We start from the raw sequence: 27,256 nt of genomic DNA, 5'->3' as shown, positions 1-27,256 counted from the left end.
CTAGGATAGCACCCTCCGAAAGAATGTAAATTATTTAGAACCTAGTCCATCCACTTAAGAGAAATTCAGGAAGCTTTGGGCAAGCAAATAATTCCTAGTTTTAGCACCCTTTAAGGCTTAACGTAATATGTATCATCAACAGGCACTATGAATAACAAGGGAAAGCAAGTGACTAATATTTCAGCTATGACAAGACAGAGTGATACTGTTTAAGAAAAACAGCCTTTTGGTGGCATAATGACCACAGTTTGTATACGGAATAGGTACACATCTGTGTATGCATATATAAACACACCAGCTTCCTTGGAAGCATAAAGAAGTGCCATTATCTGAATCACTACATGTATCTATTGAATTAAAAAAACAACTTACCTTAGATGAGACTATTCTATTATCACAAAATCTTTGTGCAATGTAAGCTTCTGTTTCTGAAACTGGATGATTGCCAACGAACACTGTGCGTGTACCAACTCTGTTCTCTTCTCCAGCACACTGACCAAGAGAAAGGGGGGAAAAGTCAGTTTCTTATCACATTTGTCCATGCTTCTGAGCTCAGAATTCTCACCTAAGCACATCTGACAATCCTCTAGAGACAGAGAGAAGACAAGACAGAGTACCAGAGAGGGGAAGAAAACCTTGTTAGGTTACTCAAACTCCACTAGGCTCTTAGTTGCTGACTTAGTGAAGATTAGTGGGAGGGTTGCTTGAGACAACTGTTCTGAGGCCAACCCTGCTATTTTAAAATACTTAAATTAAAATTAATCCTAGAAAACCAGTATTTTTACTGCCATTTTTCTTTCTTCCACAAAATCTCAACCATCACCATCACAGCAACACACTCAAAAGGTCAGATTGGGAATATTTAATTTATCATATGACAACTATTGAAGACCATCTTGTCAATTCCTTACCAGAGAACATAAAGCAGAATGCAAATTGCTTCCAAACAGAAAATAATTACTTGTGAGTATAGCAAAATAGAATGGCTGTCTCTAATGATGATCAACTATTTCTACAAAGAGAAGTTGAAATTCTTTGGTTTTACAGGAAAGACATCCTTAGTGATTTCTCAGAGCCTACTGTCAAAAAGTCCCATTTCACACAATATATCTCTAATGCCCTTTTATATTTATTTATTTATTTATTTATTTATTTTATTTTATTTTTTTTTAGAGACGGAGATGGGGAGGGGCAGAGGAAGAAGGAGAGAGAGAGAATTCCAGAGCAGGCTCCATAGCCAGCATAAAGCCCGATGCAGGGCTTGATCTCACAACCCTGAGACCACAACCCCAGCCAAAATCAAGAGTCGGTTGCTTAACCAACTGAGCCACCCAGGTGCCCCCACTTTTACATTTTTTAAAAGTAGGTTCTAGAAGTTGTAGAATCTAGAAGTTCGAAGGTTGAGCTCCATTTTACCTTACCCTTTTACTTCACTGAGGTTTTACTCCATTTTTTTAAAGATTCTCCAATAAATTTATTTTGTAAATTTTTTGCATTTTATATTTTATTGGCTTACAATTTAGAAAAATTTATACAATTTTGAACACTGAACTATTTATCATTTTAACATGAATTCAGATATACTTCAGTTTATTTCTAATTGACCTTCAAATGCAGCAGCTCATGAGTTTAGTGTAAGTATTCTTGCCACCCCATCCTACTGTCACTGAGTCAAAGTTCAAGATACAGACAGATACAAATACAAAACACACACATAAACAGACATAAACAAGCCTTTTATGAAGTAAACAAATCTTTTATAATGTAAATAACAGTTCCCTTTTGGAACTTTCTATATCCAGTTCATGCCTTTTCTGAAATTGGGATATTCACACACATTAGACACAATCTTTACAAAGCAAAGCTTTTATCTCTTTGCAAACTCAGGTAATTCTTGAGAGCAATATTTTTCTTATTGATCGGAAAAGAACAGAGTGTGGAAGGTCAAAGAGGAAAAATCACTTCAAATAATCAAAACAGAAGAGGTCTGAAAAATAATACATTTAATAGTGTAGGGAGAAAAATTTTAAGTATAGATTCTATTGAAAATATTGATATTCAAAGGAATAGCTTTGGACCCATTGCCAAAAACTCAGATTTTTTTCTCAGTTAATTAAAACCAAGAGTGTTTATTTAGGAAGATACATTAAGTCTTTGAAGTAAGAATGAAAGAACCATACAATTTAATTTCTATATAAATGACTAAATATACAAAGCATCAAATATAAACAGTAGTGTAGCAAGAAAATAAATTGGCAGAAATAATTTACTCAACCAGTAGCAATAATTAAGACAACCATCTGAAAGATATTCTGTACACTAAGAATGAAAAAAATGTTGTTACACGATTTTACAGCATACAACGGAATTCAATTCTAATTCATTACTATTATACTTCTTTCTTCTTCAGTACCAGTGGACCCACATCATCCCCTATCAATTCACTGTGTTTATTATGTGAACCATCACATGCAGGAAAGTCTTGGAACGTCAACACCTATAATACGCTGCTTTAATAAGACACAAATCTTCAACGTTTATTTCATTCACCACTTTGGGATTTTCCTTTTGTATTTTAAGATTAATCATGCTTGGGGCGCCGGGGTGGCGACTCTTGGTTTTGGCTCATATCATGAACTCAGGGTCATGCGACAGAACCCTGCCACGGGCTCCCACTCAGTTTCAAGTCTGCTTATGTTTCTCTCTCCCTCCCCCTCTGCCCCGCCCCCCCCCCCCGCCCAACCCCACGCTTGCTCTCGCGCGTGCGCGCGTGCGCTCTCTCTTGCAAATAAATGAATAAATAATTTTAAAAAATTAATCAAGCTATCGTTTTTTCTTTGAGAGGAATGGATAAATTGCAAGGTAGCCAAGTAGCGCAAGTACCCTCAAGAAAAGCAATAACCGAAGCCATTCTGAAACTGTGGGCTAAATGAACTGTAATGCTCTCGGGGACAGGGAGATGCTTTAGATATTCGGGAAGCTGCACCTTCACGATGCGGGCCAGCTCTCCAGCACCATCCTCTCCAGCAGTGACCACTCCTCTCTCAGACCCACTGCTCTCCGGCTGAGCTGCCATGCCTCTACTCTTCAGGATAACACACTTTTTAAAAAAGATTTTATTTGAGAGAGAGAGTGCACGAGTGGGGGTGGGTGGAGGGCGGCGGCAAAGGAGAGGGAAAAGCAGACTCCCCACTGAGCAGGGAGCCTGAGGCGGGGCTTGATCCCAGGACCCTGAGATCAAGACCTGAGCAGAAGGCAGACTTTTAAACCAACCGCCACTGCGCCACCCAGGCGCCCTTGGGATAGTCTTCTTTGATGGTACTATATTATCATGTTTGAGACAACCATATATTTAAGTCAAAAAAAAAAAAAAAAAAAGATAGGAACCAATATCTACATACATATTTCCATTATTTTTTAAAAAGATCACTCCCTAACCCAGAAAGTTTTAAAGTACGTAGGCTCAAGGATTTTCCTTCCTTTCAATGATCTATTTAAAAAGCCAAAGATGTAATAATCCTGACCCCAAAGTAATTATTTTAAGCAAGACTACTTAGAGATTGCAAAGTTCTCCAAATGTTTGTTTGGATGTATTTCAATCTAAATTTTTGTACCTTATATCGATATTACAGGGAAAATGATTTTGCAGTTTAAAAAGTAAAAATCAAACAAAGGTAGAGATAAGAACTCTTGACTCTTCATTTTCATTAAAGCTTATTAAATAATTATTTAGTGGGGTACTGCTTTCAAACTCTGTAGGGAATCAATCAAAAAGTAATTGGGATAACCCTGGCATGGGTGAACAGAATCTCTATCCATGGCAATGTAGAAAAAGTCAGTAAGTATCTGTGCTAGACAGCTTAGCTATTTACCCACTCACACAAAGACAGGACATTATTAGAACAACTGATTGTACAAGGTCCTTCGCATGCTAAGACTCCATGGTAAATTTTCAAACAGTTCCTGGTTATCGTTCCAATAAACAATACCTTTATCAGAATGGCAGCTATAGGGGACGCCTGGGTGGCTCAGCCGGTTAAGTGTCTGCCTTTGGCTCAGGTGATGATCTCATGGGTCCTAAGATCAAGCCACGCATTGGGCTCCCTGCTCAGTGGGGAGTCTGCTTCTCCCTCTCCCTCTACTGCTCCCCCATGCACTCTCTTTCTCCCTCTAATAAAGTCATAAAAAAATGAAAAGAATGGCAGCTATATACATTTTGATTCAGGGACCAACTTCTTTGTTTGCAACTGTAACATACAAGGTCTGACATAGCTTACTGGTAAGAGCACTAAATTTTCCATAATCTCCATTTTGCAAATTGTAAACAGAAAGTGAATACACCTTGCTAAAGTAAAGCTCATTCTGCTTCACCCTTACCCTCCCCTTCTGTTGCAAATTATGGTCTTTGCTGTAGTCTCTACAACAGACCTGAACCTTATAATGTACAGATTTGAATTACGGAAATTGTCAAATTACTTGACAATTCTGCATATACATATACAACCTTTAATATTTGTATGGTTGTTTAGTTTTTCACACAACCAAGAAGACACTATAGAGTAAATAAGGAAGAGTTACCTTTTATGCCAGTTCTCAGATCATTCTACAAATGAAAAGGAGGAAGAAGAAAGGAGAAGAGGTAGTGGGGTCAGTGAAGCGGGATGTTTCCTGCACTGCTAATATAGATTGTTCCCCTTGGTTAACAGTGGCCACTGATTAAGCTTAAAAGAGAAATGAACCAGTAGTTCCCCAATTCTGAATTGTCTTCAACTTTCTTTTCTGGCAGGTAATGGCATTCCAGAGAACAAAAGGAAGGAACAAGCTTAACACAGTTTTTCAGGCACATAATATTTTTATGAATTCCCTACATTTGAATGGCATTTAGTTTTACTAAGAGCTTTCCCCATACATTATCTCTCTGATCACTTTCAAATAAGGCCTATGTGACCTCTATCTCTATTAAGTTGGAGAAAATGGATTGAAATTGCTGTGTAGGTTTGGGAGGGTGGGGAAGGGTGCTCCCGGCAGTGATCATTGTTAGATGATGAAATAGGGGCCTGAGAGGAGCTGTGTAATGTCCACTCCTGAGCATTTTTTAAAAAAGGACAAAGCCTCCTCAGCCCAGGCAGATTTGGGTTTGCAGCTGCCTGGGACTGGGGCTGGAGTGGGGTGAAATAGAGGACTTTTCCATGCCTGCTTCACCCTAAAATCTGAAGAACCTACAATTTCTGGTAGAATTTGCTCTAACTTATAACATTGTTGTTTGCATAAAAATGGCAGTGCTGAACTCAAGCATAAATTTCTCTGTAATTTTCCACTTGCTGCCAATGTTGAGTGTTAAAAACAGTAGTTTTAGGTTCCCGTGATTGTGAATAATGTAGGTGCTTTAGCCAGGGCAGAGAAACTCCAAGTAGGAATCATAAAAAAAAATTCCCTTTTGGATGGCACACGATGTTGTCTGGAGTGGGAATGTATGATTCCTGCCATCTCATAATGAATTTTAATTTATTAAGAGTCCATCCTGTGTTGAACTGCTTCCCAACCAAATGTCCTTAGAAATGGCATTTTTAAAAAACTGAAATATGCTGGCATGGATTCCACTTTAATGACACGTCATACACTACAATAAAAAGTATGGGAGGGGCGCCTGGGTGGCACAGCGGTTAAGCGTCTGCCTTTGGCTCAGGACGTGATCCCAGCGTTCTTGGATCGAGCCCCACATCAGGCTCCTCTGCTATGAGCCTGCTTCTTCCTCTCCCACTCCCCCTGCTTGTGTTCCCTCTCTCGCTGGCTGTCTCTATCTCTGTTGAATAAATAAATAAAATCTTAAAAAAAAAAAAGTATGGGAAAATATTAAAAAATATAATATATGAGTTAACAGAGAAAGCAATTCAGTTTTTTTCCTCAAGATAAAAGCCACCCTTTTGTGCCCTTGATTTATACTTCCATAATATAAACAGTATTGTAGGGGGAAAAAAAGGTAAGTAATTTATACCAAAACATAGTGTCTCAATAAAAATCAGTGAAATGGCACTATTATTCAACTAGTACCATCTTAAAATCCCATGCCTTAGCTTGTCGTAACACATAAAAAGCTGTTGAAAGTATAATTTGTTTCTTGATTGCCTCTAGACTACTCAATAAGAACTGAGAGAAAATAGAGACCTCAATATAAGACTGTCACTATAAAAGCTGGCACAGAATCTAAAACAGAGCTCATGTCCTCATCCTTTCCAGGTGCTTGCAGACTTAAAATGTATCACTTAGTTATAGATCAGTGGTTCTTAATTCTGGCCACACATTGGCTTTAAACATAACACCAATGTCTCCGTCTTATTTAATATTTAATTTTTCTGGAAGCTCCCCAGGTGATAACACTAATTTGCAGCCCATGCCTATGAAAACTGCTATAGTCTTTCACCCTGAATTAGTGACTGCTCTTAACTAAGATCTTACAAGTTTTTAGTACACCAGCCATAATCCCACATTTTTAAAGTAATTAAAATAATTTAAACAACCTGCTTTTCAAAGCATAAAAATACAAATAACCCTCAAATAGTGCCTCCTCCAATCGCTTTAAGCTGCTCACAAAATGAGATTCCCCTTCAATACTTCTTTTGCATGTGGTTAATCTACTATCAATTATTTAGATCATAGATAATGAAAATTATAGGCCCTGATATAATGCAAAGCTACTCAGGTTGTCAGTAAATCATCACTGATGTCATCCCTGGCAATTACAGCATTGTTTTTACTTATTAATTTTTATATTTAAAAAATTTTTAAAGTAGGCTCCATGGCGCCCAGCATGGGTCCTGAACTCCCCCTGAGATGGAGACCCAAGCCGAGATCAAGAGGCTCAACCCACTGAGCCGCCTAGAAGCCCCACAGCATTATTTTTATTGGTCATCAGACTGTTCTTTGTGAGTTATTAAAGCAAATGTTAAGTATTTGCTCAGAAATGAACAAAAACGGATTATTAAAATTCTGAAAACCTGGCAACGATTTAAAACTGTTCTCTGCATCCCAGCCCTAAAGCTATTTTCTTTTCTGAAGCACTAGTATTTTTGAACAGCATAATCAGTCTTAAAAAGGTCAAATGAACTCAAAATTGAAAGAAAGAACTAGCGTTTCAATCAAAATTTCAGGCGTCTATTAAAATGCTCCTAAAAGTCAGTATTTCTGTCCTAGGGTTGGAGGGGTGAGGGGCAGGGGAGGAGAGGCACCACATTGCCAGGGAACATTTCCAGTGTATTAAGTCTCTTGGTTAAAATTGCTACAAGGTATTCAGTGGTCACATTGCTAAGGTTTCCAAGCCCACTCCATTATAGCAAGCCAAGAAGAATAGTCTTGATGTGTAATTGATAGTTTTAACTCTAAAAGGAGCCTTAAAATCGCACTTTTCAGATTTTGCTTTTACGGCATCTTCTTAAGTGATTAAGCCGTCTCTCTCCTTTGCCAGGGGTAGTGAAGCAAGACCAGGAGAAGACATTTTGTGTTGTCTTGCCCTTTAAAGCTTAATTATGGTCATATTAACCAAAAATCTCAAATACCTGATCAAAAGACAACTGAATATTCAAAGTACATCCCTAGGCACAAAGACTGTCTCTAACTAGGCATTACCTGATGGCAGCACATTTAACTGAACAGAATCTGCTATAGGAAATGGATATTAAACCCCACAAAACCTAAAATCAGCAAGCACAATGCTTAGGACTTAGGTAAGAACAATACCTCGCTTCGAAACTCAAGAGTTAGACTTTGATTATCAAAAATGTGATCCACTGAGCAGTTTAATTTCACCAGGGACAATCAATTCTAAGTGTTCTCAATCTGATCCCCCTCCCCACCATCCCTTTACTCCAAGAACCTCAGGGCTACAGAAATGTGGCTCTAAAGATGAAACACAGCTGTCTTTAGGATGGCTAATAATCGACTAATCAAAACTGCTATAAGCATTTAGTAATTCAAGACTCTAACAGGAATTTTCTTAATGATTTAGAGATTCTTCCATTTACAGAAAGTAACCTGAGATTCTTAAAAGTTCTGGCTGGGGCTCAGCAACTCCACTTTCCTTGTTGACAGCTCTTACCCTAGAGCCTGACAATATGCACACAAATTTGAGATGAACTCAGCATACAGGTCTGTAAGGCTTGGGAAGTTACTTTTCACTTTCACTATCCATAGCTACATACCACCCTGCATTCCAAACCAACCTAAAAACTTAAAAAACTTTCAAAATCTAAATAGAGAGGCACAAAGCTTCTAAGGATAGGAACAACAGTGACACTGACTGATAATCCTGCTAAGCATTTACCATAGCCCTAAGGAAATGGATAAAAATGTATATGCAAATAGAAAGCAACAAGGCCCCAAGACCTCAAAGACCAACCTGGCTGAAAAGAGATCAGAATAAAATATAGATCACAAACCTCAGAGGCAGGAGGGAAAGATGCGACCATCTGCATACCAACATGTGAAACCGTGCTTGCGACCATCTGCATACCGACATGTGAAAACGTGCTAACACAAAGGCAGCTAAATCGCAGAGAAAACGCTGCAGATTATCAAGCAACTTGTACCAACCCCTGCGATCCTTGTCAAGTTTCTCAGAATTCGGGAAGACAGCCAACTGTGGCTTGCAAGTTTCTGTACCTCCGAGGGAGGCGGCAAAGGCAGCACTAGAAGGCCGGTTTGTTCCTTAAGACTTTGAAGCAACACGCCGGTGTCCTGGCCTCTGTTATCGCACCATTTGCCATCTTTTTTGTTACTCTTCTCCAAACACCTGATTTGCCTTTGTAACTTTTGATTTCAAAGTATCCGTTTTAAAATGTTAATATCTTGTACCACAGAGTATTTTGAGTATTTTTCTCCACATCTTGTAAAGTTCTTTTCTAACCCATGCCTACAATAGATGGACCGTGACAAGAAGTGGAACTAAAAATATCAAACTTTTGACAAAAGTTCAATTGAACTCTGGGTTCTCATCAGGTAAATAGTTTAAGAGGAAGAGATACAATGTAGGCATTCTCTCTGATACACTGAGTCACCCCACCAACAGAGTGACTATTACTGTATACTGAAGATTCAAAAACGTGTAGCAATATATATATATATATATATATATGGCCTAAGCAAATGGTTTTTGTGGAAAAGTCCCTTAGGGCTGAAGGATTTTTTTTTTTTATCACTTTTTAGAGATCTCACAGGGAAGAAAGTTTTATCTCAGCAGCAAACAGTAATGTCTAACAATGGCAAGGAAAGGAACCACTGGATATTAGAGTAGAAAAATGCCTTTACCAATATCCACCTAGAAGAGACAAATTCTCATCCAAATATCACTTTCTAGGTCACCAGAGAAGAATTTTCATTACAGCGTAGGAAGAGATAAACCCTGGCAAGAGCAAAAAAAAAAAATATATATATATATATACTGTAAAAGAGGTGTCTGAAGTCCCGAACGGGGTTTTATCTCCCATTTCAATGATAGCATCATTACTATAAAGGTGATAATAAGTTTTTAGAAAGGTCTAACAGCTCAAATGTATGCTGGAGTATGTCCAGTGGAACCAATGAATGCATTCCCCCCCCCCGGTTTTGTTAAACATTACACAGAAAGCAAACTAGCTAGAAAATAAATGTCCAGCATGTAAACGTAATTGGTTTAAATAGCACATCCAGGCTATAACTATTATTTTAACATGCCCAACAAAAGAGGTAAAAAACAAGATTCCACTGTGGAGGAAGGTTGAGTTGAATAATCAAGAAAATAAGGGGGAGGGGCTGAGTTGTGACTCAAGCCTCACAAAAGGTAGCTCCTTCTAGAGTGAAGTATTTCTCACCTTCCACTGAACCATGTTTTTGTGGCAACCTTCTTGGCTCAAATTACAATGTCTTTAAAGAAGTCTGTTCTTGAAAACAGCACCCTCCCTATAGGTGAAGGCTTTCAGGGCAAGGTTTGGAGGGAACAGGAGAAGCAATAAAGACATGACCCTGGGAAGTATTATTGATACCTATGCTTGTATTATACACCTTAGTATATACCTATGACTTAGGTGAGCCTCCACTTTCTTAACAGCAAAAGAAGGTCACAGAACTGAAAAGACTGCTTATTGTAGGATGAACAAAACACCCAGAGATCACCTTAAAGGACTGTAAAGGCTATTTACTTGAGAAGAGGATGAAGCTTGCAGATACTAACCAACTATGTGAATATAAAATTCCAGGAACTGGGTCAGCAGCACAGAACTAGGCAATGGTCTCAACATAATTCAGGTGTAAATGTGTTATTTACAGCAAGAAAGTTTCTGGCTCTATACAAGAGGCATAGGCAATTCTGAGGTCATCCCTACACAAAGGGATGGGGTGAATTATGGCCCATTGGCAGAGAGTGCTTGGCGTTGAAAACACTGCTCCTTAGCGTGCATGAAGAGGACTACAGCTGGCCAGGGGGGTTGTCAGGTGACACATCTGCCCACGAGTGAGGGCCACTCAAGGAGTCCCCTGGTGCCTGCTGTCTATAACATAGGCCATTAGTCCTTTGGAACTGTTGATCTGACGTCATGGATGTAAAATTAGCAAACCATTTCTCCCTTCGTGGCAGAGCACATGGTCACTTGGGAACTGTCCTGGAAATACTGATGGTGTCTCTAAATCTCCCTTCTCTCCTCCCAAAAGCTTTGGACTCGAAGCTGCTGTGCACTATAAAGATTGGGTGCTGCTATAAATTTAACAGTTGACCTGTAATTATTCCTAAAACATGCTTAAAAGACTCATCAGAAATTAGCAATATGTTTGAAGCATAATGTATAACTTTCAGTATACTGAAGAAAGACCACATCAAATAAATACTTATTTATGGTTTCACTGTATTACATATGTGTATTATTTGTGTATAATAAAAACTGATTCGTGAAAAAAATTTTTAGGGGGAAGGAGGGGCATTGGGGGGGGAGAGGGAGACAGAGCGAGAGAATGAATCTTAAGCTGGGTGTGGAGCCTGACTTGGGGCTCCATCTCACAACCCTGAGATCATCACTTGAGACAAAATCAAGAGTCAGACAGACACTTAACTGACTGAGCAATCCAAGCACCCTGATTTGTGAAATTTTAATATGCCTTTGGGTAGTGCCAACTAGGAATGTCACCATAAAATGGACTGCGAAGAATATCAGAATACATCACACAATGTTTCCCAAACTGCATTACATGGGACAATAATGGTTTCTCAGAGAAGGGGAAAGGCTGCTCCCGTAATCCTCCCTACTGGGCAATGCTATTCCTTTTTCTTTTCTTTTATTTTTTTATTTTTTTTAAAGATTTTATTCATTTATTCGACAGAGAGAGAGACAGCCAGCGAGAGAGGGAACACAAGCAGGGGGAGTGGGAGAGGAAGAAGCAGGCTCACAGCGGAAGAGCCTGATGTGGGGCTCGATCCTGCAACACCAGGATCACGCCCTGAGCCGAAGGCAGACGCTTAACCGCTGTGCCACCCAGGCGCCCCATCTTTTCTTTTTTTTAAAGATTTATTTATTTTAGAGCAAGAGCGCACGCACAGGAGTGGGAGGGGCAGAGGGAGAGAGAATCTCAAGCAGACCCCATGCTGAGCATGGAGCCCGACATAGGACTCAACATGGGGCTCGATCTCACGACCCTGGGATCGTGACCTAAGCTGAAACTAAGAGTCGAATGCTTAATCCACTGCACCACCCAGGTACCCCTGGGAAATGTTATTCTAATATATTTCTTAACCTCTTCACAATCAGTAATTTCGGCAAAGCACTCAATATTGGCAAGGCACTCAAGAGTATGAGGTGAGATAATTGTTAAATTTGTGACAACTTCTCTCCATGCATGCCAAAAATAGATAAGGAAAATTAACTGTTTGGCCATGATCCCAAGTGGGTCCTTCTGCTTCTAAGGATTAATTATGAGAGGCAAGAAACCAGGAGATCTTGGTTCTAATTGCCTTCTACCGATTAGTCTGTGTGTGTCTTGGGGAAGTCCGAGAATTGATGTCTTTCTAGGTAACTCAAGGAGAGCTTGACTAAGTAACCTAAAAAGATCAGGGGAATTGGGGCCAGATTTCTAGCAATAAAACATGAAATGTGGTTTTGGATGTTGTATCATTTGCCACCTGTTTCAGCCTGGACCAAAACAACAACAACAAAAAACTATTCAAGGGAGGGAAGAGATTACTTGTTTGAGGAAAAAGAGTAATTTACAAACCAATACACATGAGAAGATAATGTTTTCAGGATGCAATTTATTCATAGGCTTCAAAGTAGAAAAGGAGGGAAAAATAAAGGAAACACAGGTCACCAAGACCAAGGAAAGGCTCATGTGCCTTAAGGGTGATAATTTTGGTACACTAAAAGGTACATTAGCTTTTCGGGGCTTTAAGAATGCCCATTTAAACTACCACAGTGTCAATTTATTTAATGGTAACCTTTATAAGTGAAAAAATGAATGCCTTCTCAAATGTGCCTGTGACCCAAGGAAAACAGTTTATTCTTCTGATAAAATAGAATGAACTTTATGTCCCGGCAGTCAGGGTACAAACAACCTCAAGTTAAAACAGGTTAGGATTAACCGCCATTAAGAACAATTTAAAAAATTTATGAAGCACTTAGAATTACAAATTTTACTTGTATAAAGGTTTTTTACTATAAAATGAAACACACGCAGAGATATAAAACCACTTGAAAGAATTTTTATTAGAGCAGACACATTCAAAATGTATGACTTCTCAAAAACAAGCACTACTCACACTAAAGGTCATACCACCCCCAGACCAAACATTTTTTTGTTTTGTTTTTTACCAAATAGGACAAACAGTAATTTGAGGTTCTGTTCAAGTACATGATTGAAAATAGCAGTCAGATATTTCCAAAGCACACATAGGGGGTATTTAGAACAATTATAAGAATTTTACAGCCAACATTAAAAATACCTGGCAAGCTCTGAACAGGAAAAATGCTTTCAGCTAAATCATGAAACAGCACAGTGGTTGTAGCATTAAGTGATTGTTGCTCAGTGGAACACAGCAGATTAGTTGTGACGAGTACTCGATAATTAAATGTGCACAAAGACTCAATTCTCCTGATTGCAATGCATTTCACTCTACTTCACTTTATTATAAAAGGCATATGTGTATGCAAATGTGTTAATACATTTCTAAGTCTATTCTTACTCTACTCTGTAAACTCAGATACAATGTAAAACCTTCTAAACACCAACAAAGAATAAACAATTACAGCATTAGTTAAGGGTAGAAAATGGCAGAACCTAAGAGAACGCAGATGATTCTTGAAGGTTAGAAATTAAAAAGCATCTGCACATGTTAGCATTATTACTGAGGGCCAATTGTTGTGGACTGATAACTACGGATGGGCAGGAATAATCTTATAGTGCACTTAAGTATTCTAAGATGTCCTGTTTCTGTCCATTTGGTTCCCAGCCATTTGCTATGGTCTCTGCCCTGGACCAAAGATAAGCAGGTACATTTCTTCCCTGGGCGCTGGGCACAGTTAGCTTAAAAAAAAAAAAAAGAGGAATAAAGGGAAAGAACAAGGAAATGGGTAGAAATATAAATGTGTCAAACCAAAAGAAAATTACCTGTGATGAGAACGTTCTGCTCTAAGATTGCATGGGGCTTCCTCAGCATTCTCAATGCAACTCGCAAAAGACATCTCCAGTAGAAGAGTTTTTAAGCAACACATACACTCAAAAGGAAGAAATTTCTTTAGATGTCAGATTAGTCTTTTAGACCTCATCTTTGATCCTAAAAATGGTGGGTAAGACGAAAAGGTTGGGTTCTCCTAATACTTGCAAGCTTTTCTTAGAAGGCAATGTACCAGAATGATGTTGGACACTGATTTTACAGATTTAGAATCCAATTCAGTCCAGTGTGCCCCTTTGAGCTTCACTGTAACGTTTCATAATATTGAGCAACAATGTGATAAGGTATCAAAGAATGAAATATTCAATGCAAATAAGGGGAGGTTCATTCATGCATTGAATTAAATTAGATTTTACATATTTGAGAGAGAAAGAGCACAAGCAGTGGCGGGGGGGGCAGAGGAAAAGGGAGAAGTAGACTACCCAGTGAGCAGGGAGTCAGATCCCAGGACTCAGGGATCACGACCCAAGCCGAAGGCAGATGCTTAACTGAGCCACACAGGTGTCCCTCGTTCACGTATTTTAAAGATAACAGTCTTCTAGGGTGGCTAGAATTTTCAAATGACATGGAAAACAAAAAGTGTTGGTGAGGATATGAAGATATTGGAGCTAAACAAGGAATTATCATGAGCCAGCTATTTTACTCTTATGTATATACCCCAAAAGAACTGAAAACAGGTGTTCAAGCAAAAACTTATGCACTGATGTTCATACAGAACTATTTACAATACAATCAAAAAGTGGAAACCACTGAAATATCTATCAACTGATGAATGGATAGACAAAGTGTGGTCTATCCATCCAATGGAATACTATTCAAGCGTAGAAAGGAGTGACTACTGATATATGCTATACCATAGAAATGAACCTTATAAAGATTACACTAAGTGAGAGAAACAGACACAAAAGGTCACATATTATATGATTCCATTTAGATAAAATATTCAGAACAGGTAAATCCATAAAAAGAGAAAGCAAGTTGGTGGCTGTCAGGAGCTGGAAGGAAGGCAGACTGGGGACTGACTACTTAAGGGTTATGAATTTTCCTTTTGAGATGATGAAAATGCTACAGAACGTGATGGATTTGGTGGTTTCACGTGTGAATGCACTAAATCCCACAGAATCATTTTTAAAATTATTAATTTTATGTTACGTGAATTTCACCACAATAAAAGAAAGTAACACCTGTGCCTTATAGCAGGTCACGAGGCAAAATTGTTAATACAATTGATGCCTCCATTCAACTGGTATTTACTACTATGCAAGATACTGTAGATAAAGTGATGAATAAAAAACTGACACCCTTTCTGCCTTTAAGGAGCTTGGAGTGTAGTGGGGGAGACCAGATATTAATCAAATACTTACACAAATCAGCTAAGTAGCAGGAATGATGGCTGCGTAGCGTTCGGAGAGCTGACCCAGCCAGGACCACGTGACCACCACACACAACAAAAGCCTGATCAGATAGACCGCTCCTCCAGTCCCCGTTTTCATAGCTTCCCACTGATCTTAGAACTGAAAATTAAAATCCTTACTCTGACCTGCAAGGTCTTGCAGAGCCAGGTCTCTTCCTCCTGTTTCTCCAACCTTGTCGTGCCCCAAGCCTCTCTGCCTTGTTTTCTCTGTTACAGCCCACTGGCCTTCCTTCCAACCCACTTCCATCCTTCCTGCTCCAGGGCTCCTAATCGAATTGAATACTCTTCCGTCTCCCCTGCACCTTCTTAACCTGTAGTCACCCATTAGATCTCTCAACTATCACTTTCTCCTGAAAGCCTTCCCTGATGGCAATTCAAATGAAGAGAGACCAATAACCTTTTCTCCAAAATCTATGCCTGCTTCAGAAATTTACAATGAACAAAGCAAAAAGAAAATCTGAATTCAGCTTTTCAAAAAGCCCTAACTCCAAGTCTCCCCAAAATTCTCCTCTGACATTCAGCCAAAGAAATCCTTTGTGAATTCCTTGACTTTGCAGAAAGTGTGTTTTCTTAAACCTTCTGATTAGTTTCAATAAAAACAAGGCAGTGATTGTGGCAATAAGAACTTTGTATTGTCTACTGACACAAGCTCATTAAACATAATTTAATGTGGCTGGTTATTGTGATGCTTTGTTAACTGATTTATATACACTTCAGACAATTTTATGCACAGCAGTATTCAGATTCATCAATCGCAGTTGATTAAACAGTTGATTAAAAATGGTGGTTATGGTCATTTCTGTTAAAAAAAAAAAAGTCAGGCATCAGGCCAGGAATATAATCCTCAATGTAACATTGTTTCTGTGAAGAAAATTAGATTAGACTTATATTACTTTGACTTCCATGAATATAACCTGCCATAATGTACAAGGACAAGTTATAGAAGGTTTTCAGGAGGGCCCACCAACTAGCTAGTATGCACTGTGAAACAGAGGCTAGGTCCAAGGCAAACACAATTCAAATCAGCCGGCCATGCACTGTTCTTTTCAAGTCTACCTCATTCAATAATCATAAACTGGGGCAGGGTATTTTTTGCAGCACTGATTTCTCTGCAGGAAGAGCACAGAGAAGTATTACTAACATACAGAAAGTCCCACACAAAAAGACTCTGCTAAAGCTGTCAAAGGACATTTATACAATATTAAGATTATCCCTGTGCTTTTGGGAAGTGAAAATAAACTGCATTTTAAGAGTAACATCTCAATGATTAACAGATACTATTTATATAGTATTTGATATAACAATTTGTAATGAGGCTTGCATAAAGGGTTTACTAATAAGTAAACAACAGCATGTAAGCAGCACCACTATTTCTTGGATCATAGCTTCCAGTCTTAAAGAACACTATTGAGAAATCAACACAAAATCCAGATACCCTACTCCAAGTGAAAACCAGGACTAGTTCGTTTTTTTTCAGTAGTTTTCAGGTTGATATGGCTGTTGGTACAATGGGCTGTCAAAGAAATCTATTTGTTCAAATGAAACTTCAAATAAGAATATTAGAGCCCAACATTCAAGAGCAGCACAGCCATAAGGAAAATCTCTCCTTTCATCAATATTCAAAAAACAACCTAGTGAATTTTCTCCCTTCAGTTTTTGCTATTCCTATGCCGAGACTACAGTGGACCTTTTGTAGAAAAACAACTCAAACACACAAGTGGTATATTTAAAAATTTTTAGCCATTCTGATAGCAGAAAAGGCAAAAAGCAAAAAAAAAAAAAAAAAAAAAGTTAAATGCTCTGGAGCTGACAAATAATGGAACCTAGAAAGATGTGGGTTTTTTTGTTTGTTTGTTTTTTTTTTGGTTTCTAAGTGGTCATTTTCCCAGAGGCGCCTGGGTGGCTCAGTTGGTTAAGCATCTACCTTGGGCTCAGGTCATGATCCCAGGATCCTGGGATAGAGCCCTTGTACCCCGCTCCCTGCAGGAGTCTGCTTTTCCCTCTCCCTCTGCCCCTTCCCCTGCTTGTGCTCAAACAAATTAAGTGGTAATTTCCCTAAAGAAAATCCTTCCTTCTTACTATTCCCCCTAGCTAACTATGTTTCTGAGACTGGGAAATCTCAGGTTATAACTCAAAGAAGATGAGCCTAGGGGGCTCCCTAGGCCCCCACATAGCTTGCCTTGCCCAAAATAAATGAGCACATTTGAAACTCCAGACCCTCTACCTGACCCCTCCAAGGTTAACAATCTTCCCCCTGCCACCCTGCCAGTCAACAACTTTCCCCCTTCTTTACCCTTTAACCATTTGCCACCATGGGAGGTCATTAGTCAGGAAGCAGGGGCAGACTGGGGTACACCCCAATCATTTAGCTCCTTTGTCCCCTGTATGTTACCTCTCACTGACCTCTTAGCTGGGGTTGCACCCCAATTCCTGACATACAATCTCATGGGGTTGACCAAAGAATACAAGTAGGACATAAGAGAAGGAAGCATATAAATCCACTTGTGGCACACTGCTAAGTAAACACACAAGTAGGGAGGAAGAATAAGATTTGCTGAAATGCAGAGGCTGACTAAGGCCAGGTAGAGTTAGTGCAGGAAGATTTCCAGATTAATGCATGTCAGAGCCTTGGGGAACTTTGACCTCTTTTAATCCAGACTATGATTAAGTTCATTTTCAAATCTATTATATATTTCACATGTGCCATGTTCCAAAACTAGATTTTGGATACAATGACAAGAGGATTTTATTTTTAGTCACATACTGTGCTTGGTTTCAGGGCTTCTCTAACACAAGCCTGACCTTTCCTAGCCATTCCAACTACATTTTCTACTAGAAATCCCGGGCAAGAAGGCTCTGCTCCTATCAAACTAGTCTCCCTCCTCATTTTCTAAGTATCGCAGCTTATTCCCAACTGCTGTTCCCCTGGACTGAAATTACCTGCATGAGTCTCCTTGAAAGTAACCTGAAGGTTCAACTATGCCAAATTCAGCAGTCTAATCAAAAGACCCTGTGACATATGGAGGGCTGTAGGTACATAAAATTGGCAAACCTTTACATATTGGCTTTCCCCTCAAGGTGATTACCCACTGGTTCTTGGAGCTCTTTGTCTCATTCTTCTAGTATACATTTGTGATTTGCTTCCTCAATAAGGATAAGCAACACCTAAGTATGTTATAAAGAGATGAAGAATTCTATAGATGGATAGAAAAGTAGATGGACAGAGTGACAGAATTACAGAGAAACAGATATGGCTCATCATTTGACTCAACAGCCTGGCCCCAAAATCAGTATATCATTTAGAGCCCTTTGAGATTACCAAGGATCATCAAGCTATGAACTGAGACGAGAATACAATCTGACCAAGGCTAGAGTCTCAAAGTTTAATCATCTCATATCTTCTAATGGGTCTAATTTTGATGTTCAAAAATCAGAGGCATTCTGACACTTTCCACTCTAATGACCTTCTTTCAGAAAGCCTGGCAAATACAAAGTGGTTTCAAAGTGGTTATACAAGAGATGAGAAAGAAAGACGAGCATACTGGCTGGGTATATGGGTTCTGGAGCCAGATATCCGGGTTCAAATCCTAGTTCTGCCCCTTACTAGCTAAGCGACCTTGGCCAAATTCCTTAACCACATTATGTCTCAGTTTTCTTATCTGTATAAAAGAGTATGATGCTGGTGATAATTTATGAGACAATTAAGAGACAGTGCCTTCAAACACTAAATAAATACTCAAATGTTAGTTGCTGTTATATAGCACACGGAAATAACAAATTCCTTTGCTGCCACTGACCAGTTGCTTCCAACACCGAAAAAACATGTCTACATAAAAAAGATGTAATCCTAATAGCTGAAATATATCTGCAGGGTTATTACACTTGCAACACAGTGGCACAAATGAAATCAACGTGAACATTTTCATAACCAGAATAAAAAAAGAGATACAATCCTTGTAAAGTGGGAACAGAGAGAAAGAAAGCATGCTTATAAAATCAAAGTGATGATGGATATTTAAGTGACCTATGCCACACCGACCAGATAATACTTAATTAGCATATGAGCATAAGACAGAATAGTACATTTTGACTTCGCTTAGGATTTCAATGGAACTAGAAGACCTATAGGTCATTCACAATACTTGCAAAAAAAAAAAAAAAACTAGAGCCAATTTCAAAAGGCTCCTCAAAGGTTATGGTAAATGACTCAGCTTAGGGTTGGAATTCAGGGAGTATCAGAGAGGGGAGGGCTCTGGCTTAAGCACTAGGCTGAAAGCAGGAATAAACAGCAAGTGTACTACCCAGCTATGAAATAGCACACAGCTCTGCAACACCTGCAATGCAGGGAACGCTGGGTGCTGAGAGTAAGAGGAAAGGGCAGACACAGGCAGACGGTGTGAGAAAACCTCCCATCCTGACCTTAGGGGAGGAGGAGGTGGTCAGAGCTACGGGATGCTGTGGACAAAGAGAGAACCACAGGTTTAGTCCTGGAAACAGCTGGCCTCAGACATTCACCTTCTCCCCCTGTTCCTTCACAAAAAATCAAATAATATGTCCAGAGGTGGAGATCCCCTAAACCAAAGGCCTATCCTTTTCTAAAACTGAAACAAACATGTAAAGAGCATCAAAAGAGGCAGGCACAGTGATAACCATCATTCCTATGCTAAACTCCTGTTTTCAAGATATTTAGAGAAACTGGGGTGCCTGGGTGGCACAGTAGGTTAAGCATCTGACTCTTGGTTTCAGCTCAGGTCATGATTTCAGGGTCGTGGGATGGAGCCAGGAGTCAGGCTCTGTGCTGGCCCTGGAGCCTGCTTAAAATCCTCTCCCTCCCTCTGCTCCTCCTCCACCTCTCTCCTTCTCTTAAAAAAAAAAAGTGAGAGAGATTTAGATAAATCGCCATAAATATTTCTGCTTTTTCATTAATGTGTTTAACAGTTAATCTTTACAAATCTTTGAAATCATTTTTAAAACATGCTTATGCTTGCCACATAGGCTGTCCCATTCATTTTTTTTTAAAGATTTTATTTATTTATTTGGCAGAGAGAGAGAGACAGCCAGCGAGAGAGGGAACACAAGCAGGGGGAGTGGGAGAGGAAGAAGCAGGCTTCCTGCGGAGGAGCCTGAGAGGAGCCTGATGTGGGGGTTCGATCCCAGAATGCTGGGATGTCACACCCTGGGCCGAAGGCAGACGCTTAACGACTGAGCCACCCAGTCGCCCCTGTCCCATTCATTTTTGATGTTTAAATGGATTTGCTTTGGGAATAATTAAGAAATCAACTCCTACAACAAGAGCGAAGTTGTAGGCCACTACAGATCGCTCAATCTGTTGTGTGATAATCTCTATCATATAACTTTCATTATGAATCTTCTAATTTTAATGTGATCTTCCAAAAGTAAGTTTGTCTTATACATTTATACCTAAAGGTTTATAGTAAAGGAGTATACATTGCTTGACCTTAGCCTCTACCTGTTACCTGGTATATAACAAACTGGAGAAAGATTTGCTTTCTTAAATAATACCCCCCCCCGAATTCCTCAACAGCTAAATTCTGAGATTTTGTGGTATCACTGGCTATAAATCTCAGTATTAATCACCCTGGACTTGGTTTAGTAGACTGAAGTCTACCTGATAATCAGGATTAAAGAGCTAATCAAAACTGGCTTTGTAAATGTTTAAGTAAGGCTGGGTTCAGCAATTAATTGTCCATGGCATAATGCAATCCCAACTAACTCCTAAGGTTTACTTTTGCCATTGTTCTTTCTTTTTCTTTATAAATAAATAAATAGATACATTTATTCAAATGAATAAACACCCAACCACCCAGTTGCTATAGGGAAAACAGGACTTGGGCTTTGATGGTGACCATAAAATACTATGAAGAAATTCCTTCATTTACTCCCAGGAATAAACATTTAAAATTTGTTTAAAAAAACTAACTATGCAAGGTGATGGATGGGTTAGCTAATCTTACTGTAGTCATCATTTCTCAATATATACGTATTTCAAATCATTAGGTTGTATGCCTTACATTTACACAATGTTAAAAAAATTTTTTTTTAAGATTTTGTTTTTATTTATTTAGAGAGATGGAAGAGAGCACTAGCATGGGGAGAGGGAGAGGAAGAATCTCCAGCAAACGTCTCGCTGAGCATGGAGCCTGACACAGGGCTCGATCTCATGTCCCTGAGATCATGACCTGACCCGAAATCAGGAATCAGACACTTAACTGAGTCACCCAGGTGTCCCAATGTTGTATGTCAGGTGAATTTCAATATAGTTGGGGAAAAAAAATTGAAAGTAACACGAAGTATACCATAACTAAGGATTTTGGCTGCACTTCTAGAACAGTACGTTTATTGTTACAATTTATAATTTGAACAAAGCAGACTCTCATTAGTTAAAATAAACGTCAGAGTTTGGGGCAAGAAACACATAAACTAGAACTCTATTCAGGCTCAGACCCAAAGAGCATCTGCAGAGAGAAAAGACTAATGAGAGCCAATTGCCAGGTACTCCTATGGCACTCTGGACTATTCACGTGGCATTTATTGCAGATGTCAACCAAAAAAATTTGGGAACCCCCAAACCAATTACTTCAACCCAGGACTCTCATCCAACTGCCCATCCTCATCCTCCTACTGCTCTGTGCTTTTCTCCACCTCCTATTCCGAACTCCACACTGTTCCCCTTCCCTCCCTCTCTCCTAAACCACTGATTCAACTGTGGGCCACACAATCTGCCATCCTTGTTAATCAAACTCTCTACAGCCTTAACATCAGAAAACCTCCCCTACAAATACTTGGCTTCCCTGAGACTGGCTTTCTTTTCTTTTTAAATAGAAACATCACTTGTATTGACAAGTTAGGGCCACCATGGACAGCTTCCAGAACAGAAACAAGACGGTCCCAGGATAATGGAGTGTAAAATTGCAGCAGACAGGTTATTACTCTCATCCTCTCCCCCACCACTATCTGCCCCAACCTCCTCATAATCCTGCTCAAGGGCAGCCAGCCATGTCCTCATGGGAGCCTAAGAAAACTCTCCTTCCTCCATGCCCCATTCATATACAGTGAACAAAGGCACACTTGGCATATGAGAGGTCAAACTTGCAGTCCAGGCGAGCCTAGGCCTCAGCAATGGCTGTGGTGCTGCTCAGCATGTACAAAGCTCACTGTATTTTGGGAAACCTGACTCTCTTCTGAAGACTCTTTCCTAGAGGGGTAGAAGTCAACCTCCTTTTGCCTCCCCATTGCTTATACGGTCCATTAATCCAACCTCATGAAAAGTCCCTCCTCCCTTGGGGCTCACACCCTCTGGAGATACAAGCTTTCAACCCCTCTGTGTCACGGATATCATGTGTCCTGGTCATTTCCCTTCATTCATTTGGGTCACTAGCAGCCTTTCCATCCCATCCCCTGCCATTATCCTATGAAATTTTAATGTTCATGTGAACGACACACTCCAAACTCCTTTCATAGTTCTTGGACTTCTCGATCTCTAGTGACCTTTACTATCCTTCATTATCTTTATCAATCAGCTCTCTGATCACACAGTGATAATGACTGGAGACTTTGAAATTTGGCTTTTAGTCTTATTCTTTATGCCAACTCTTGCCACACCGTTGGAAATTCCATCAATCACGTGGTCAACTCACCCAGAAAGCTAGATTTTCAAGTTCCAGGCCTCTTTTGCTCTAAGGGATCTTCACCTTTGCTCTACTTTAGCCAGCTACTCTTTGGACAGACTAGGATTTGTTATCACCTACTGTTTCACCCCTGATACCTCAAAAAACAATAGGTCTCTCTCTCTCTCAGCTTTTCAGCTCTTTCACTCCTACTACAAAAGCTCTTTAAAACCTCTAGTCTCTTTGCCAAACTCCTTACCTTTATTTCCCCTAAGAAGTCTGAACACCATGCTCACTCATGGAACCTATTCTCTCACTAGCCTCAATTCCTTCCCAAACTGGCTTTCTGCCATGATTGACCTACAAAGCCCTAAATCCACGACCAGTCTCAGAAACTGCTTTCTTTATTCCTGCATGAAGGAGCTAGAACCGTTTTTGATAAAAACCACACTAATGCGAAGAATGATGCCATTACAAATTCCTCGGTGTCACTGCACACACCTACCTGTCCTTGTTCACCTCACTCTCCACTTACACAAAATGCCCTAAGCTTTATGACTCTCCTCAGGTACCCTACCACACTCCTCTCTATAAGGGACACCTTGCTCCTACACCCCTTTAAAAAATCAGGGTCACCCGGCAGGCCTTGCCTCACATTTCCTTGAGTGTGCACATCAGCTTTCCCTCTCATTTCAGAAGAGGAGATTTCTCCTGTTCAAGACCGCTAAAGAGCTTCCCCCTATGTTCTTGTTTGCACCATCTTTTTGCACCAATAATTATCCCATCTCCCCTATATTGTCAATGACTTCACATTTACTCTCTACCTTCCCCATGCCTCCTTAGCTCAAGTATCTTAGGGTCCTGATTTTCTTAAACACACACTTCACACACTTTCCTTGACAGAGTACCCTCTTCCAGCCTTAACTCTTTCCTTCCCTACATAAGCCCAATATTAAAAATAAAGCTCCTTTAGGGCAGGGATTTTTTGTTTTGTGTTGTTCACTGGCATACCACTACGGTAGAGAAGGGCCAGGCACATAGTAGGCGTTCAATAAATAATTGCTGAATGAATTTGTAGCGCCCTCAAAAGAATACATGCACTATGTCTACTTTCTCACCTTCTCTCCATTCATTAAGCCCTCTGTCTGTAAGCTGCTTCCTGCCCCCATACGCCCACACCGCTAACTTATACACCCACAGCTCTAACTTGCCAAACTGAATGAACAGTTCCTTATTTAACCTCTCTAATACCGACACTATGAAACTATTATCTCCTTCTTGGAAGACTGTTTTCTTCTCTGCTTCCACAACATCACACCTCCTCTTACCTCTCTGGACATTCCTTTTAAGTCTCCTTTGCCAACTCTGCTTATCCAGCCCCGCATATTAAATTACTAAATGCTGGTATTTCCCTAGACTCAGCCCTCAGCTCTCTGTCCTCCACCATTCTGCATGCTCTCCCTAGGAAACCTAATCTACATGCATGGCTTTAATTATCTACATGCTGATGACACCAAAAAAGGTATGTATCTTCAGCCCAGATTTCTCTTCTGAGCTCTACACACAGAGGAAAACAATGACAACCACTGGCAATTTTGAGGGCTTATGTTCCAAATTGCAGTTCTAAGCTCTTTACACGTATTTCCTCATTTAGTACTCACAACCAATCTACTAGGAAGGTACTATTATTCTCACCATGTAAAAGTAAGGAAGTCAAGACAAGAAAGGAAAGCAACTTGCTCAAGGCCATGTAGACAGCTAGTAAGTGGTACAGCTGGTAAAACAGTGCTACGAGTACTTTTAAAAATAACAGCTTTATTGCTATATCATTCACATATCATAGAATTCATTTGTTTAATGATGCAATAGTTTTCAGTATGTGCAGAATGTTGTGCGACGATCCCCACAATCTAATTGTAGAAGATTTTTTTTTTTTTTAAGATTTATTTGAGAGAGAGAGAGCACGAGCAGGAGGGGCAGAGGGAGAGAGAGAGAATCCCAAGCAGACCATGCTCAGCATGGAGCCCGACTCGGGGTTTAACTGATCCCAGAACCCATGAGATCATGACCTGAGCTGAAACCAAGAGTCAGATGCTTAACCGACTGTGCCACCTAGGTGTCCCATAATTTTAGAACATTTTCACCACCTCAAAAAGAAACCTGGTACCCATTCATTAGCAGTCACTGATAGGAGTACTTTTTTTTAAAAGTAATCTTTTTTAAAAAAAGATTTACTTATTTATTTATTTGAGCGAAAGAGGGGAGGGGCAGAGGGAGAGGGAGAGAATCTTCAAGCAGACTCCCTGCTGAGCGCAGAGCCCAAGGAGGGGCTCAATCTCACAACCCATGAGATTATGACCTGAGCTGAAACCAAGAGTGGGACGTTTAACCAACTGAGCAACCCACACACCCCATTTTCAGTAATCTCTACACCCAATGTGGGGCTTGAACTCATGACTCTGAAATTAAGAGTCACACGCTCTTCCAACTGAGCCAGCCAGGCACCCCTGATGAGTACTTTTAAGCTTTTACTTTAGAAACTGAAACTTTTTAAGATAATTACATTCAAAAAAACAAATAAATACAATCAGTTAAGCCAGTTAAGACAAAAATGGTTTCTTTTTTAAAAAATGTACATGTATTAGCTTTTACAATACAAAAGATTCTTTTTAACGTGCTTAAAAGGGAGTTTTCTACCAGGATTGGATTTATGCATATGCTCCAGCAAATTCAAACAAGAAGGAGCTAAATATTCCTATAACTAGACAAATACTGCAGCCTTAATGTGTTACCAGAAGGCAGACACACTCAATCCTCACATGAATAACAGTGAAAAGGAGAATATCTTTAGTAGACTGAAAAATGACCTCTCCTTACATGCACAATTTTACACGATGCATGTGTCTAGTTACATGAAAAATGAAACCAATTGCTTAAAAGCAGAAGAGTGTGTAAATGGCAATTATCAACTGCATAAATGACACAAAGGAAAAGAAACTGTTTAAGAGAATAAGATGAAAAAGGCTTTTTTAAAACAGAAGAGTTCATTAACCTTTTAATGACTATAATTAGAGAAGGTATTTCCATGCTGCTGCAGGTGAAGAGACGCAGCATACTGCGCTGTTGACCCCAGCTTTCCTGGCCTGGTGACTGCAAAGTGCTAATGAGTGATTTCCAATCTAATTTACCATTTAAAGACTTGGGAAAGACCAAGAAAGAAAAAGCAATAAAACAGATATACAGTTTATAAGTGATAGGAGAAAAGAACCACCACTAACGAAAAGCATCAGTATCTAATTTTATGAAACAATTCTTTCACATGTCTTATTTCTGGCTCTTCCCTTCTATATATACCGTGCCTCATTTGAGGTTCAAAATGTGTTACTTCAAAGTAAATCAGATTCGGATCCCACAGCTCCTAATAACCTTGAAACCATCATTGGCGTGAAAGGGCAGCTCTTTATTCCCATCTGGGATGAAGTATGATGAGGTTGAACTCATCTACTGGAGGCCTGAAGACACTTTGCTCAAGTCAGCAATCATTAACTGAGCACCTACTATGTCCTAGATTCTGCATTGGGTGCTGGAGACTAGAGCGGAAGAAGACGCTACCCCTTACCTCACAGTTAAGTAGGGAGGAGACATATATCTAATTAAGGCAGAATATCAGCACGGATTTAACAAGATTGTTCTGTTTTTGGACCAAGTTCAGACTCCAATTTCTGTTCTAGAAAACATGGTGAGCCCAGCTGCAAAAACCATGTGAGTCATGGCAGAAAGAGATTAGTTCCAAAACAAGTGGAGAGGGGGGAAAGGGTAAATCTGAGAAAGCATGACAGTATTCCTTCACTCACTAATTCAGCCATTTCGAATATCTTAAAAATTAAGTACCTACTATCTGCCAGGTCCAGAGGATATAAAGAAGAATAAGATTCTGTCTAATATTCCAAGGAGGTCTCAATTTAGTGAGCACAGCAAACAAACAGTGATACCGCATGCCGGCAAGTGGAGATCACAATAATGACGACAATAATGGTTCACACCTATTAAAGATCTACTGCGTGCCAAGTATTGTCCAGTGCATTTCATACATATTAACTCCTTTACTCTTTACGACAAACCTATGAAGTAGGGGGCTCTTAGTTTTCCCATTTTATAGATGAGGCAACTGAAGCACCAAGAGATTATATGACTTTTCTAACATTGAGTGGCCAGAAAGAAACAGAGCCAAGATTTGCATGTTGATAAACTGACTCAAGCCTACAACCTCCACCCCAATACTACACTGTCTTAAACAAATGCATAAATCAAGATCACGTCGTCCTGGATGATAGTCAATCAGAGCAAAGCTATGAAGTAGGTTTTATCATCCCCCATTTAGGAAGGAGGAAACTGAGGGGCAGAGATGATAACTAAATCACTCAAAGTCTTCCAGTTGAGTAGCAGAGCTAGAATACAAATTGGAATCGGCCATAAATCTCTTTCTCGATTAGAAACAGCAGCTCTAACCACAGTGGAAAAGTGAACCACTAG

The 27,256-nt window shown here is 39.7% G+C and overlaps 1 protein-coding gene across 7 annotated transcripts in view; it reads right to left on the bottom strand.

Annotated features, from left to right (window-relative positions):
• ATP11C (ATPase phospholipid transporting 11C) overlaps window positions 1-27,256 on the bottom strand; it is a 175,923-nt gene that overhangs the window by 92,786 nt on the left and 55,881 nt on the right. For 3 of the 7 annotated variants that reach the window (XM_048213335.2, XM_026479749.4, XM_057314781.1), the window contains exon 2: window positions 373-492. In XM_048213335.2, coding sequence (XP_048069292.1) covers window positions 373-492 — 120 coding nt within the window. Of the gene's footprint in view, window positions 1-372; window positions 493-8,432; window positions 9,053-27,256 lie in introns of those variants that run through there. The other 4 variants (XM_057314780.1, XM_057314779.1, XM_057314774.1 and 1 more) reach the window with 2 other exon arrangements.

The sequence above is a fragment of the Ursus arctos genome, chromosome X (assembly GCF_023065955.2).
Source record: "Ursus arctos isolate Adak ecotype North America chromosome X, UrsArc2.0, whole genome shotgun sequence".
Taxonomy (NCBI): domain Eukaryota; kingdom Metazoa; phylum Chordata; class Mammalia; order Carnivora; family Ursidae; genus Ursus; species Ursus arctos.
This window is presented reverse-complemented; position numbering and strand designations above follow the sequence as displayed.